Raw genomic sequence first — 14,598 nt, 5'->3', positions numbered from 1 at the left:
CCATCCTGAACCCCCCGCTCACCTCCCTCCCCATACCATCCCTCTGGGTCATCCCGTGCACCAGCCCCAAGCTTCCTATATCCTGCATCAAACCTGGACTGGCAATTTGTTTCTTACATGATATTATACATGTTTTAATGCCATTTTCCCAAATCATCCCCACCTCCCTCTCCCACAGAGTTGCCAAAAGACTGTTTTATACATCTGTGTCTCTTTTGCTGTCTCGCATACAGGGTTGTCTTTCTAAATTCCATATATATGCGTTAGTATACTGTATTGGGCTATGAACATTTATGTACAAGTTTTTATGTGTACACACGTCTTCATTTCTTGAATAGGTGTTGAGGAATGGTATTGCTGGGTCATATGGTAGGTGTTTAACTTTTTTAAGAATTACCAGACTTTTCTAAAGTGGATGAACCATTTTTCATTCTCACTAGTAGTTTGTAAAAGATTCCAATTTCTCCCAACTCTTGTCAAATCATATTGAGTTTTGACTTTGGCTATCCTAGTAGGTATGCAGTAGTATATCATTGTGGTTTTGATTTGTATTTCCCTAATGACAAATGATGTTGAACATCTTTTCATGAACTGATTGACCGTTTCTGATTTTATTTCTTTGAGAAATGCCTCTTCAAATTCTTTAGACCATATTTTATTTGTTATTTGCTTTTTTATTTTTGAATTCTAAGAGTTCTTTATATATTCTAGATACAAATCTTTTGTCAGATACATGGTTTGCAAATATTTTCTCCCATTCTGTGAGTCATCTTTGCACTTTTTAAATGGTGTGTGTGTGTGTGTGTTGCAGCAGAAAGTTTTTTATTTGATGAAAACAAAGTTATCTACTTTTTATTTTGTGTTTTTTTGGTGGTGTTTCTATGACACCATTGGGTAACCTTAAGGTTATAAAGGTTTATTCCTCTGTTTTCTTTTAGGAATTTTATATTTTTAGCTCTTATATTTACTCTGTGATCAATATTGAATTCATTTTTATGTGGTATGAGATAGGTTTCTAACTTTCTTCCTTTGTGTTTAGATATTCATTTGTCCCAGCACCATTTGTTGACATGACTGTTCTTTCCCCCACTGAATATTCTTGATACTACTGTTAAAAATCAGTTGACATGGTCCTGTAATGATGGATATATTATACCTTTGTCAAAACTCATAAAAATGAAACAAAGAATGTCCCCTAATGTAGACTTATGTCCTTTAGTTAATAGTAGTGTATCACTTTTGGCTTATCAGTTCTTACAAGTAGCCACACTAATGCAAGATGTTAATAATAAGGGAAACTGGGGAGTTGGTGAGGGGTGGCGATGATGGAATATATGGGAACTTTGTACTTTCTGTTCAGGTCTTTTTTTAAAAAAAAAAACCTATTAATTTTTTTAAAGTAAAAAGAAAGCATTTGGCCACAAATGTTAGAGTTTATTTCCAGATTTTTAACTGTCATTGATATACATGTCTAATTTTATGGTAGTACCACACTGTCATGATTACTGAAGCTTTGTACTAAGTTGAAATTGGAAAGTATACTTGTTTGAAATAAGTTCTCCAACTTTTTCTTTGGAAAGCTATTGTTTTGGTTATTCTGGGTCTCTAGCATTTCATACGAATATAAGGGTCAGATTATTGTTACTGCAAAATAGCCAGATTGAAATATTGATAGAGATTTCCTGAATCTGTTGATCAGTTTGGAAACCTGGCCACCTTAATAGCATTAAGTTTTCTGATCCATTAATATGTCATAACATTCCATATATTTAGGTCTTTAGTTTCTTTCAACAGTGTTTTGTAGTTTTCATTTTATAAAATTCATACCTTTTAAAACTGTTCATGAGTTTTTATTCTTTCTGTCAGTGCTAACAATAGAAATACAATTTATTTTTTGACATTGATCTTATATTTTATTTACATCCTTGTTGGATTCCCTTAGTATTTCTAATAGTTTTTAGTGAATTCTTTAGGATTTCTATATACAAAATCAGGACATCTGTAAATACAGATAGTTTTATTTCTTTTTTTGCATTCTGAGTCTTTTATTTCTTGTTAAATTGTCCTGTCTAGAACCTTCAGTACTTTGTTGAAAGAAATGGCAAGGTGAGAGTATCTTTCTCTTGTTTCCAATATTCGGAAGAAAGCATTCATTCTTTCACCATTATGTGTCTTATTAGTTGTAGATTTTATTTGTAAATGCCTTCTGTCAGGTTAAAGAAGTTTTAATTCCTAATTTATTCCATGTTTTTATCCTGAAAGGGTTCTGGATTTTGTCAGCTTCTGTTTCTGGGTTAGTAGGATGACACATAGTTCTTGTCTTTTACTGTATTAATGTCATGTATTACATTGATTTTTTAAAATCTTAAACCAGTTTGTGTTCTTAAGGTAAATTCTACTTAGTCATAGGGTATAATCACTTTTGTATGTTGCTTGATTCAGTTTACTAGTATTTTGTTGAGTGTTTTCCCATCTGTATTATAAGAGATATTGGTTGGCAGTTTTGTTTTGATGTCATTGCCTGGTTTTGGTGTCAAGGTGATATGATATAAAATGCATTGAGAAAATGTTCCTGCATTTTTGGTCTTAGCTCACTTAAAGTCTTTGTCTAGTATGTCCACCCACTAGTGTCATCTCATTGACTCTTTCTGTTAACTGTTCATTTTTTTCCCCCTGTGTAGGTATTTCTCTATTTCTTTGCATGTTTTGTTTTTTTGTTGTTGTTTAAAATATGACCTTTAAAATAATAATGTATTTCAACTCTGGAAATCAGATTTCCCCCCAACCTCAGGGTTTTTTGTTTTTGCTGGTTTTTTAGTGACTCTTTTAGACTAATTCTATAAAGTTTTTTTTTCTTTGTAAAGTTTTTTTTTCTTTGTAATGTGGAGCCACTGCATTCTCTGCCCAGTAACCACTGAGATCAGTTAATGATTTGTCAGCTATTTCCGTAGATGTCCCAATCTTTGCCAAAGGACTCAATGTGTGTTTATTTTGGAAAACATCTTCAGTTCTTAGGAAGTTTAAAACTCTGCCTTTGCCTTTATTTCCTGTTTGCACAGGGCTTCAAGTTTATCCAGAGCTGAGACATTGGGGTCCTCTCAGGTTATTTCTGGGCATGCACACAGCTCTGTACATAGCTGACCTCCTGGATCTACAGGAATATGTTAGGACTTTTTAACGTCCTCTATGGATATCTTGTTCCCCAGCTCTTCCTTGTAAGTTTTTGGCAAGAGTCTTATTTGCCTTAACTGGCATCATGCCTTCAGCAGCTATAATGAAAGCAATTGCTGATGATTCACCTACTGACCTGGGGAGTTTCTCTTTCAGTATCCTATCATTTTGCCTTTTCATACTGTTCATGGGGTTCTCAAGGCAAGAATACTGAAGTGGTTTGCCATTCCCTTCTCCAGTGGACCACATTCTGTCAAATCTCTCCACCATGACCCGCCCGTCTTGGGTTGCCCCACGGGCATGACTTAGTTTCATTGAGTTAGACAAGGCTGTGGTCCTACTGTGATTAGATTGACTAGTTTTCTGTGAGTATGGTTTCAGTGTGTTTGCCCTCTGATGCCCTCTTACAACACTTACCGTCCTGCTTGGGTTTCTCTTACCTTGGGCGTGGGGTTCTCTTCACGGCTGCTCCAACAAAGCACAGCCATTGCTCCTTACCTTGGATGAGGGGTATCTCCTCACCGCCGCCCTTCCTGACCTTCAATGTGGGATAGCTCCTCTAGGCCCTCCTGCGCCCTTGCAGCCACGGCTCCGGGTAACTCCTCTCGTTGCTGACCCTGGCCTCGGGCGTGGGTTGCTCCTCCCGGCCGCCGCCCCTGGCCTCGGGCGTGGGGGCATGGGGTAGCTCCTCCTGGCCATCGCCCCTAGATGTTCAAGCTGGTTTTAGAAAAGGCAGAGGAACCAGAGATCAAATTGCCAACATCCGCTGGATCATAGAAAAAGCAAGAGAGTTCCAGAAAAACATCTATTTCTGCTTTATTGACTATGCCAAAGCCTTTGACTGTGTGGATCACAATAAACTGTGGAAAATTCTGAGAGAGATGGGAATACCAGACCACCTGATCTGCCTCTTGAGAAATTTGTATGCAGGTCAGGAAGCAACAGTTAGAACTGGACATGGAACAGCAGACTGGTTCCAAATAGGAAAAGGAGTATGTCAAGGCTGTATATTATCACCCTGTTTATTTAACTTATATGCAGAGTACATCATGAGAAACACTGGACTGGAAGAAACACAAGCTGGAATCAAGATTGCTGGGAGAAATATCAATCACCTCAGATATGCAGATGACACCACCCTTATGGCAGAAAGTGAAGAGGAACTCAAAAGCCTCTTGATGAAGGTGAAAGTGGAGAGTGAAAAAGTTGGCTTAAAGCTCAACATTCAGAAAACAAAGATCATGGCATCCGGTCCCACCACTTCATGGGAAATAGCTGGGGAAATAGTGTCAGACTTTATTTTTCTGGGCTCCAAAATCACTGCAGATGGTGACCGCAGCCATGAAATTAAAAGACGCTTACTCCTTGGAAGGAAAGTTATGACCAACCTAGATAGCATATTGAAAAGCAGAGACATTACTTTGCCAACAAAGGTCTGTCTAGTCAAGGCTATGGTTTTTCCTGTGGTCATGTATGGATATGAGAGTTGGACTGTGAAGAACGCTGAGCGCCAAAGAATTGATGCTTTTGAACTGTGGTGTTGGAGAAGACTCTTGAGAGTCCCTTGGACTGCAAGGAGATCCAACCAGTCCATTCTGAAGGAGATCAGCCCTGGGATTTCTTTGGAAGGAATGATGCTAAAGCTGAAACTCCAGTACTTTGGCCACCTCATGCGAAGAGTTGACTCATTGGAAAAGACTCTGATGCTGGGAGGGATTGGGGGCAGGAGGAGAAGGGGATGACAGAGGATGAGATGGCTGGATGGCATCACTGACTCGATGGACGTGAGTCTGGGGGAACTCCGGGAGTTGGTGATGGACAGGGAGGCCTGGCGTGCTGCGATTCATGGGGTTGCAAAGAGTCAGACACGACTGAGTGACTGATCTGAAGGAATATTTTCTGGCACAGCAAGCACCAAATTAGCTCAAATAATGAAAAGCATGATTGGGACTTCTCCAAGGTGCTGCTCGACAGACCAAATAGTGATGGTTTTCTTTTTCTTTTGATATATCTAGCATGGGGCTTTTAAAGAAGAGTTTCATAGCTAGTCAGCCTCTCCAGGTGGTGGTAACCTCTGCTTTCAAAGCTACTCAGGGCTACTCCATGGTTAGGGAGAGGGTGATAGTAATCAGGATAGTTAAAAGAACAAAAAGCTCACTGTTCTGAGGTTTAGCACATTTTCTTTAATAAGTGCTCCTCAAATCATGGCTGACCTTTGGTTAATCTTCAGACTTTTTGAAAAGTTGATTTTGACAAATTTCAAGTGTTCACATTGCATTTATGAAGGAACAGATTTATAGGGGTCCTGATGCCTGACTGTAGTTAAAATTTACAGCATTCAGAGATTCTTAGAACACTGTACACACTGGCCTAAGGACCCTTGGAATCAGTTACCAATTTACTGCTAAGTTGATTGCTTGATAAAGGACAGAAATGGTATGGACCTAACAGAAGCAGAAGATATTAAGAAGAGATGGCAAGAATACACAGAAGAACTGTACAAAAAGGATCTTCACGACCCAGATAATCATGATGGTGTGATCACTGACCTAGAGCCAGACATCCTGGAATGTGAAGTCAGGTGGGCCTTAGAAAGCATCACTACGAACAAAGCTAGTGGAGGTGATGGAATTCCAGTTGAGCTACTCCAAATCCTGAAAGATGATGCTGTGAAGTGCTGCACTCAAAATGCCAGCAAATTTGGAAAACTCAGCAGTGGCCACAGGACTGGAAAAGGTCAGTTTTCATTCCAATCCCAAAGAAAGGCAATGCCAAAGAATGCTCAAACTACCGCACAATTGCACTCATCTCACACTAGTAAAGTAATGCTCAAAATTCTCCAAGCCAGGCTTCAGCAATATGTTAACCGTGAACTTCCTGATGTTCAAGCTGGTTTTAGAAAAGGCAGAGGAACCAGAGATCAAATTGCCAACATCTGCTGGATCATGGAAAAAGCAAGAGAGTTCCAGAAAAACATCTATTTCTGCTTTATTGACTATGATAAAGCCTTTGACTGTGTGGATCACAATAAACTGTGGAAAATTCTGAGAGAGATGGGAATACCAGACCACCTGATCTGCCTCTTAAGAAATCTGTATGCAGGTCAGGAAGCAACAGTTAGAACTGGACATGAAACAACAGACTGGTTCCAAATAGGAAAAGGAGTACGTCAAGGCTGTATATTATCACCCTGTGTATTTAACTTATATGCAGAGTACATCATGAGAAACGCTGGACTGGAAGAATCACAAGCTGGAATCAAGATTGCCGGGAGAAATATCAATCACCTCAGATATGCAGATGACACCACCCTTATGGCAGAAAGTGAAGAGGAACTCAAAAGCCTCTTGATGAAAGTGAAAGAGGACAGTGAAGAAGTTGGCTTAAAGCTCAACATTCAGAAAATGAAGATCATGGCATCTGGTCCCATCACTTCATGGGAAATAGATGGGGAAACAGTGGAAACAGTGTCAGACTTTATTTTTGGGGCTCCAAAATCACTGCAGATGGTGATTGCAGCCATGAAATTAAAAGACGCTTACTCCTTGGAAGGAAAGTTATGACCAACCTAGATAGCATATTGAAAAGCAGAGACATTACTTTGCCAACAAAGGTCTGTCTAGTCAAGGCTATGGTTTTTCCTGTGGTCATGTATGGATATGAGAGTTGGACTGTGAAGAAGGCTGAGCACCAAAGAATTGATGCATTTGAACTGTGGTGTTGGAGAAGACTCTTGAGAGTCCTTTGGACTGCAAGGAAATCCAACCAGTCCATTCTGAAGGAGATCAGCCCTGGGATTTCTTTGGAAGGAATGATGCTGAAGCTGAAACTCCAGTACTTTGGCCACCTCATGCGAAGAGTTGACTCATTGCAAAAGACTCTTAATGCTGGGAGGGATTGGGGGCAAGAGGAGAAGGGGACGACAGAGGATGAGATGGCTGGATGGCATCACTGACTCAATGGATGTGAGTCTCAGTGAACTCTGGGAGTTGGTGATGGACAGGGAGGCCTGGCGTGCTGCGATTCATGGGATCGCAAAGAGTTGGACACGACTGAGCGACTTATCTGATCTGATCTGATCTGATCTGGATGGACCTAATAGGGTTTTATTTATTGATTTGAAGTATAGCAGCATTTAAAATACGATTTTATGTTACTTTTCAGGTTCTGGAAAATTAATTTAAACCTGAGCCTTTTTTTCAGAGTGTAGTAATTTGTCATTTGACTGTCAGCTGTAAAATAAAACGAGTTGAGTTCAGTGGCTCGGTCGTGTACAACTTTTTGCAACCCCATGTGGAGAAGGCAATGGCACCCCACTCCAGTACTCCTGCCTGGAAAATCCCATGGACGGAGGAGCCTGGTAGGCTGCAGTCCATGGGGTCGCTAAGAGTCAGACACAACTGAGCAACTTCACTTTCACTTTTCACTTTCATGCCTTGGAGAAGGAAATGGCAACCCACTCCAGTGTGCTTGCCCGGAGAACCCCTGGGACGGGTGGGCTGCCGTCTCTGGGGTCGCACAGAGTCAGACACGACTGAAGCGACTTAGCAACAGCAGCACTGGAGCACACCAGGCTTCCCTGTCTATCACCCACTTCTGGAGCTTGCTCAAACTTATGTCCATTGAGTCGGTGATGCCATCCAACTGTTTCATCCTCTGTTGTCCCCTTCTCCTCCTGCCTTCAATATTTCCCAGGAACAGGGTCTTTTCCAGTGAGTTAGTTCTTCACATCAGGTGGCCATAGTATGAGCTTCAGCTTCAGCATCAGTCATTCCAATGAATATTCCAGCCTGATTTCCTTTAGGATGGACTGGTTGGATCTTCTTCCAGTTCAAGGGACTCTCAAGCACTTTCTCCCACACTACAATTCAAAAGCATCAATACTTCGGCGCTCAGCCTTCTTTATGGTCCAACTGTCACAACTATACATGACTACTGGAAAAACCATAGCTTTGACTATATGGACCTTTGTCCATAAAATAATGTCTCTTTTTTAATATGCTGTCTAGGTTTGTCATAACTTTTCTTCCAAGGAGCAAGTGTCTTTTACTTTCGTGGCTGCAGTCACCATCTGCAGTGATTTTGGAGCCTGAGAAAATAATCTGTCTCTGTTTCCATTATTTCCCCATCTATTTGCATGAAGTGATGGGACTGGATGCCAGAATCTTCTCTTTTTGAATGTTGAGTTTTAAGCCAGCTTTTTCACTCTCCTCTTTCACCTTCACGAAGAGGCTCTTTAGTTCCTATTTGCTTTCTGCCACAAGGGTGGTGTCATCGGCATATCTGAGGTTATTGATATTTCTCCCGGCAATCTTGATTCCAGCTTGTGCTTCATCCAGTCCAGTAAAATAAAATAACTAATGACATGAAGTCCTAGCATACTATCCCTGGTAGATAGTGGGTTTTCACAGATTCATACTTCCAATATGCTGTTTACAGTAATAGAAGGAAATAACAAGTCTCTCACATCTCTTACACACTGGACTGTATTCTAGATATTAGACAAACTTTTTCTCATTCACTACTCAGAACACCTTTTAGGGGCTTATGAATCAGTATCTCAATTTTGATGATAAAGATCTAAAGCCAAAGAGTCAGTAGCTTGCCTTAAATAATACAACTGGAAATAGTAAAACTGAATTCAAGCCACACTCTGTTTGCCTCCAGAGTCCATATCCTGTTATTACTCTAAAGTTAAATTTTTGTACTCTGTTATATAATACATTCATTTGGTTCAAAGATAAGCTATCTAGTGGGAAAATCACAAGCTTTGTGTTGTATAAAGTCTTGTTATTTATGTGATTTACACAAGAGAAAATTACCCCTTAGTACTAAAACTAAAACATTGTCTTTTTTAATTAAGTAGGTAGCAATTATCAGATTAACATATTAAGGTAAATTATCTTAAGTATAAAGTACATTGCTTTGGGGCAGAATTAAATATTTTGCTTATATAAATAATTCTTTTTTAGAGACTAATAGAACAGCGTGACACTCTGAAAGAAACAAATGAAGAGCTTCGATGTTCACAAGTACAACAGGATCACCTAAACCAAGCAGGTGGATTTTGTTGCATTTAGAAAAGGTTTTTTAATGTTAGATACTGGGATGTTAATCTGTTTTTTCATTGCTGATATTGTTTAGATGCGTCTGCTACAAAAAGTTATGAGAATCTTGCTGCTGAGATTATGCCAGTGGAATATAGGTAAATTTGTTTTTATCAATTGACAACCCATACTTAATATTAGAAATGTGAATTCTTTTCATAATTGTCTAAGCCTTTATTTTTCATCTTATGAGTCATAGAGCTTGAAAATACTTTGTCTCATCTGCTTATACTTTCTAAATCATATTGTTATTGCTACTATAGCAGTTTAAAAATTTACCAGAAATAAAATTTCACTTACTAGCTGAATAACATATTCTGGTTTTTTGTAATATGACCTTTATTGTGTAGAACTTATTTTTCTATCCTTAAACTCTTTGGTATCACTTTAAAATGACAGTTATTTAATGGACAGGAATTTCCTTTCTTAAACTCTGGAAAACCTTTTTAATACATAGTTTTCAAATTCCCAGCAGTGAAACAAAGTAGGAGATGATCTGTCAATTGCAGGACGAGTAAGCCAGAGTTAAAATACACATTTTAAAGGTTCCTCTTGACCCAACTTTTATTTTGGTATTTTATTGCTGTGTTTACTTCTAGGTATTTGACTTACCTGGTATTTTTACGGTCTTCTTTTCCTTTTTGTGGCAACAGTTTTACTTACTAATTACTTCACATCCTACTCTTTATTTATTACTGAGATATAATTCATGCATTTACAAATGTGCAGCCTGGTACTTTTTAGTAGTCACAAGTTGTACAACCATCATCGCTATCTAATTCTAGAACATTTTCATCCTCCCCAAAAGATACCCATTCCTGCCTCCCCTCCAGTGCCAGCTCCAGGTAGCCAGTAATCTACTCTTTATCTCTGTGGATTTGCTTATTACAGACATTTCATATTTGTGGAATCATACCATATGTGGCCTTTTGTGGTTGAATTCTTTCATTTTGCATAGTTTTTATAAGTTGTTGATTTTCAGTTTGTTCAGTTTTTTTGCTGTTAAGATAAAGCTCCTTACAAGCTGGGCTGGAAACTAACTTGCACTTTTAGTTAGTAATATCCAGTGGTATTAATCAGGAGAAGGCAATGGCACCCTGGAAAATGGCATCCTGGAAAATCCCATGGATGGAGGAGCCTGGTAGGCTGCAGTCCATGGGGTTGCTAAGAGTCAGATACCACTGAGCGACTTCACTTTCACTTTCATGCATTGGAGAAGGAAATGGCAACCCACTCCAGTGTTCTTGCCTGGAGAATCCCAGGAATGGGGGAGCCTGGTGGGCTGCTGTCTATGGGGTCGCACAGAGTCGGACACGACTGAAGTGACTTAGCAGCAGCAGCAGTGATATTAATCACTTAAAAATAGTCCTATGAGCCTATATTTTTAAAGTTATCATGCTGGCATTCAGAACAGAAATTGAGATTAATTGAAATTAGTTGTTTTTGGGTAATGGGATTTAGGAGGGCAGCAGGTAGTAGAGCATTATTTTTAATTTAACACCATTCCTATCATTTGCATTTTTAAAAAATATATATGTATATATACCTTTAATAAAATATTTTCTAGAAACAGAATTCTAAAGACAGTCATTAGCATAAAAGGACATTTAAAAATTTTAGGCAGACTGTAATTTCTTAAATCTATTGCTTTTTCTTCATATGTTTTTTAAGGATGTGCTGTATATTACTTTAATGTGAATTGTTTCTAAATTATCAAAAAAATTCATATTATCTCTTGGAGAGTTGCATAATAAACATTTATTGATCTATAATCTTGTACCTTTAAAAATTTACTGTTTGTTTTTTGAGACATAGTGTTAGAGTGTACATTTTTTTTAAAAGAAAAGCTTTTAGAAACTTTAGTAACATTTCAAAATGACAGCTGTTGAGTAGATAGAAATTTTCTTTTTTAAAAGTTAAAGAATTTTTTAAACTCATATTTAAAAAATTTAAAAAGAAATTTTGATTTTTAACATCAGGGAGGTGTTCATTCGACTGCAACATGAAAATAAGATGCTTCGATTACAGCAGGAAGGCACTGAGAACGAGCGTATTGAGGAGCTGCAGGAGCAGCTGGAGCAGAAGCACCGAAAGATGAATGAGCTGGAAACCGAGCAAAGGTGACTGATGCACTCCTTCCTAGTCGATGATCATAGCCATTTAATTACCTGGCCACAGAATCGTGACTCACAAAGGCGGAAGATGTCATTGTAGTTCAAATCATTAGGATTTGTGCAAGTTTCAGTTTCTGTTTTTTTCATCTCTCACTATCCATTATTTTTAGCAGACTTTGTTAAGCAGATTGCTTATTCTTGAATTTCATTCATATGTCTTCACAAATGACAGAAAATTTAACAAATGAATAAATGGCAATAAATGGTTTTCAACTGGAGTCCGGTGCACAGATGGTACACAGATTGTGGAATCAAATTTGAATGCCACCTTTACTTAATTGGGCATTTACTTAAACTCACACTTAGTATCCCAGATATAAATTGGAGATGGCACCTATTTGCAGGTTGTAATGAAGATTACAGGTAATGTGTTTAAAACAGATGGTGTACTTATTTGATACCAGTGAGGTGCTTAAAATTTATAAATATTTTTTAAAAATTATGTTCAGGTGGCGCTTGGGCTTTCCTGGTGGCTCATTGGTAAAGAACCCACCTGCCAATGTGGGAGATGTGGATTCGAACCTTGGGTTGGGAAGATCTCTTGGAGAAGGAATGGCTACCCACTCCAGTATTCTTGACTGGGAAATCTCATGAACAGAGGAGACTGGCAGGGCCACATTTCATGGGGTCGCAAAGAGTCAGACACGACATAGTGACTATACTACAACACCAACATGTGGTGCTTACTAGTGAGCTTTTAAGCTCTTTTTGATATTAACTCATGAAATTCTTATAATAACTCTATGAAGTAGTAAGTGTGATAATCTCATTTTATGAACAGGAAACCGAGGGTGCAAGGACGTTAAGAAACTTGCCCAAATCACACAGCTAGTGAGTTCTGGACCTGCCTTTGAGCCTTCTGTCAGTCAGGCTTCAGAGTCTGTGCTGTTACCACTGTTGCTGTCCTGCCTCTTACAAATAGCATACTGGCAATAAAAGTATTTGGGTTTGTTGGGCATACCTGTATTGGATCTGAGAGATCACTAGGAATTTTAGACACTTGAACCTTGTCTGTCAACCTGTATGTGTACTATTATATCAACCGTAGTTAAAAGAATAATAGCATTTTAGCTTCTTGAAGAGACTGTTGAAAGTGAAAGTCACTCAGTCATGTCCAACTCTTTGTGACCCCACGTGCTATACAGTCCATGGAATTCTCCAGGCCAGAATACTGGAGTGGGTAGCCTTTCCCTACTCCAGGGCATCTTTCCAACTCAGGGATCGAACCCAGGTCTCCTGCATTGCAGGCAGATTCTTTGCCAGCTGAGCCATAAGGGAAATATTGCTAATTTATATAATTCAGTATCAGCACTGGAGATGCTAAGTTTGAGCTTTTAATATAGGAAGGTAGACATGTGAATAGGTAATGATTATGTAATATATATAACAGTGGAAATATGTAGTATTATAGTGGGCAGGGGATGTTTTGTCATATACATATATATGAAGAGAAAGACAGATACTAATTGTCTTGTTGGTAACTTCAATAGAGGTAATGATTAAGCAAGGTTTTAAAGAATGAGATTTTGCCAAGTTAAAAAGCTACACTTGTTGCTAGTGCCAGGCTCTTTAACGTCATGAAGAAATGGTTGAAAAAATGGTGGCCTTCGTTTTCTTGCAATACTGTAGGAAATCTGAAACAAGAAACAGAAACCTAGTTTCCATTCATTAAAAATACAACTGAAGGAAAACTGAGCTAGTTTTCTAAGTTTTATTCCAGTGAGTTCACTGCAGAAATGTTATGCTTTTTAAACTAACTCATTAAGGTACTTTAAACTTTTAAACGTGGGCATATATGGTTTTAGGATAAAAATATCTTTTTTAAAAGAATATTTCCTTGAAAGTAGTTTACTGTACCATATATTATATCTAGCCACAGGTAGTTTTTCAGCTTTGGTTGTTGCTATTAAATGCACACTCTGTGAGTTAAATTGCATAATGCACCTGGCTTCCCTGGAGGCTCAGCAGATAAAGAATCCGCCGGCAATGTAGGAGAAGTGGGATTGATCCCTGGGTGGGGAAGATCACCTGGCGGGGAGCATGGCAACCCTCTCTAGTTTTCTTGCCTGGAGAATCCCAATGGACAGAGGAGCCTGGCAGACTATAGTCCATAGGGTCACAAAGAGTTGGACACAATTGAAGCGATTTAGCACACATGCACGAATCCTTAAGTACTTTGACTTTCAGTACAAATAAACACATGTAACCCATCTTATAATAGGCTGAGCAAAGAGCGAATCCGAGAGTTGCAGCAGCAGATTGAGGACCTCCAGAAGTCTTTACAAGAACAAGGCTCCAAGTCTGAAGGTGAAAGTGTAAGTAACTTAAAAATTATGATACTTCTGTTGTGGATGGACTCTCTGTAATTGGTCCTGATGCCCAAATTAATCTTATATTTGAAAATGCTACCCTTATCATTGGGGGGGTGCCCTTAAATACCGTATATATCTGCATAACAGATGCAGTGACTTTGCCAATTTGAAGCCTATAAATCAGTAATATGGGTTGGAAAGTGATTTGTATCTGCTCTTCTTCAACAGCTACCCCTTAGATTCATGTAATTCCTGATTGATACCATGCTGCAATTGAACCTTCACAGTAGTGCTGGGATCCCAACAGGACTGGCCTGAGAAAAACCCTAATAAGAGTAATTAGCAGTCAGAATTGAGGAAAAGAGAGAGTGAGAAAGCGATTTCTACCAAAAGAGCACTCAGGAAATAGTAGATCACACCAGCCTCCAAAGGACAGAAATCTTAAAGCAGTCTTGAAGTACATTGCCCCTTAATTCTTCCCTCCTTTCCTACAGACTCATGGCCTTGCCATTTCTCATGGTTTTTATGGTCAATAATTGTGAGGGTATAGAGATAAGAGAACCTAAAAGAGATCATACAGTGTAACTGAGTAGACATAGCAATGTTGCCCTAGTTTGATTTCTGTGCAGAGAAAAAAAGGAGTAATAATTGAGGGAGAATGTATTTAACTAAAACAACAACAACAAAAAGGAAGGGTGTGTTAAATAGATTTTGATTGGATAAAATGTTAGGTGACATACCTGTATTGATGGGGGAGAAAACTATGGAGTGAGAGTAAATAAGATGAAAAGGAAGATTGAAAGGGTTGTTTCCTTTCTGTCTTTTATATGCTTT

The 14,598-nt window shown here is 38.7% G+C and overlaps 1 protein-coding gene across 3 annotated transcripts in view; it reads left to right on the top strand.

Annotated features, from left to right (window-relative positions):
* Positions 1-14,598, top strand: part of HOOK1 (hook microtubule tethering protein 1) — a 115,227-nt gene that overhangs the window by 87,027 nt on the left and 13,602 nt on the right. For all 3 annotated transcript variants that reach the window (XM_061413052.1, XM_061413050.1, XM_061413051.1), the window contains 4 exons: positions 9,144-9,231; positions 9,316-9,376; positions 11,258-11,398; positions 13,674-13,767. In XM_061413052.1, the coding sequence (XP_061269036.1) occupies positions 9,144-9,231; positions 9,316-9,376; positions 11,258-11,398; positions 13,674-13,767 (384 nt within the window). The remainder of the gene's footprint in view (positions 1-9,143; positions 9,232-9,315; positions 9,377-11,257; positions 11,399-13,673; positions 13,768-14,598) is intronic.

The sequence above is a fragment of the Bos javanicus genome, chromosome 3 (assembly GCF_032452875.1).
Source record: "Bos javanicus breed banteng chromosome 3, ARS-OSU_banteng_1.0, whole genome shotgun sequence".
Lineage (NCBI taxonomy): Eukaryota > Metazoa > Chordata > Mammalia > Artiodactyla > Bovidae > Bos > Bos javanicus.
Note: the sequence above shows the minus strand (reverse complement) of the source record. Positions and strands in the feature narration are given on the sequence as shown.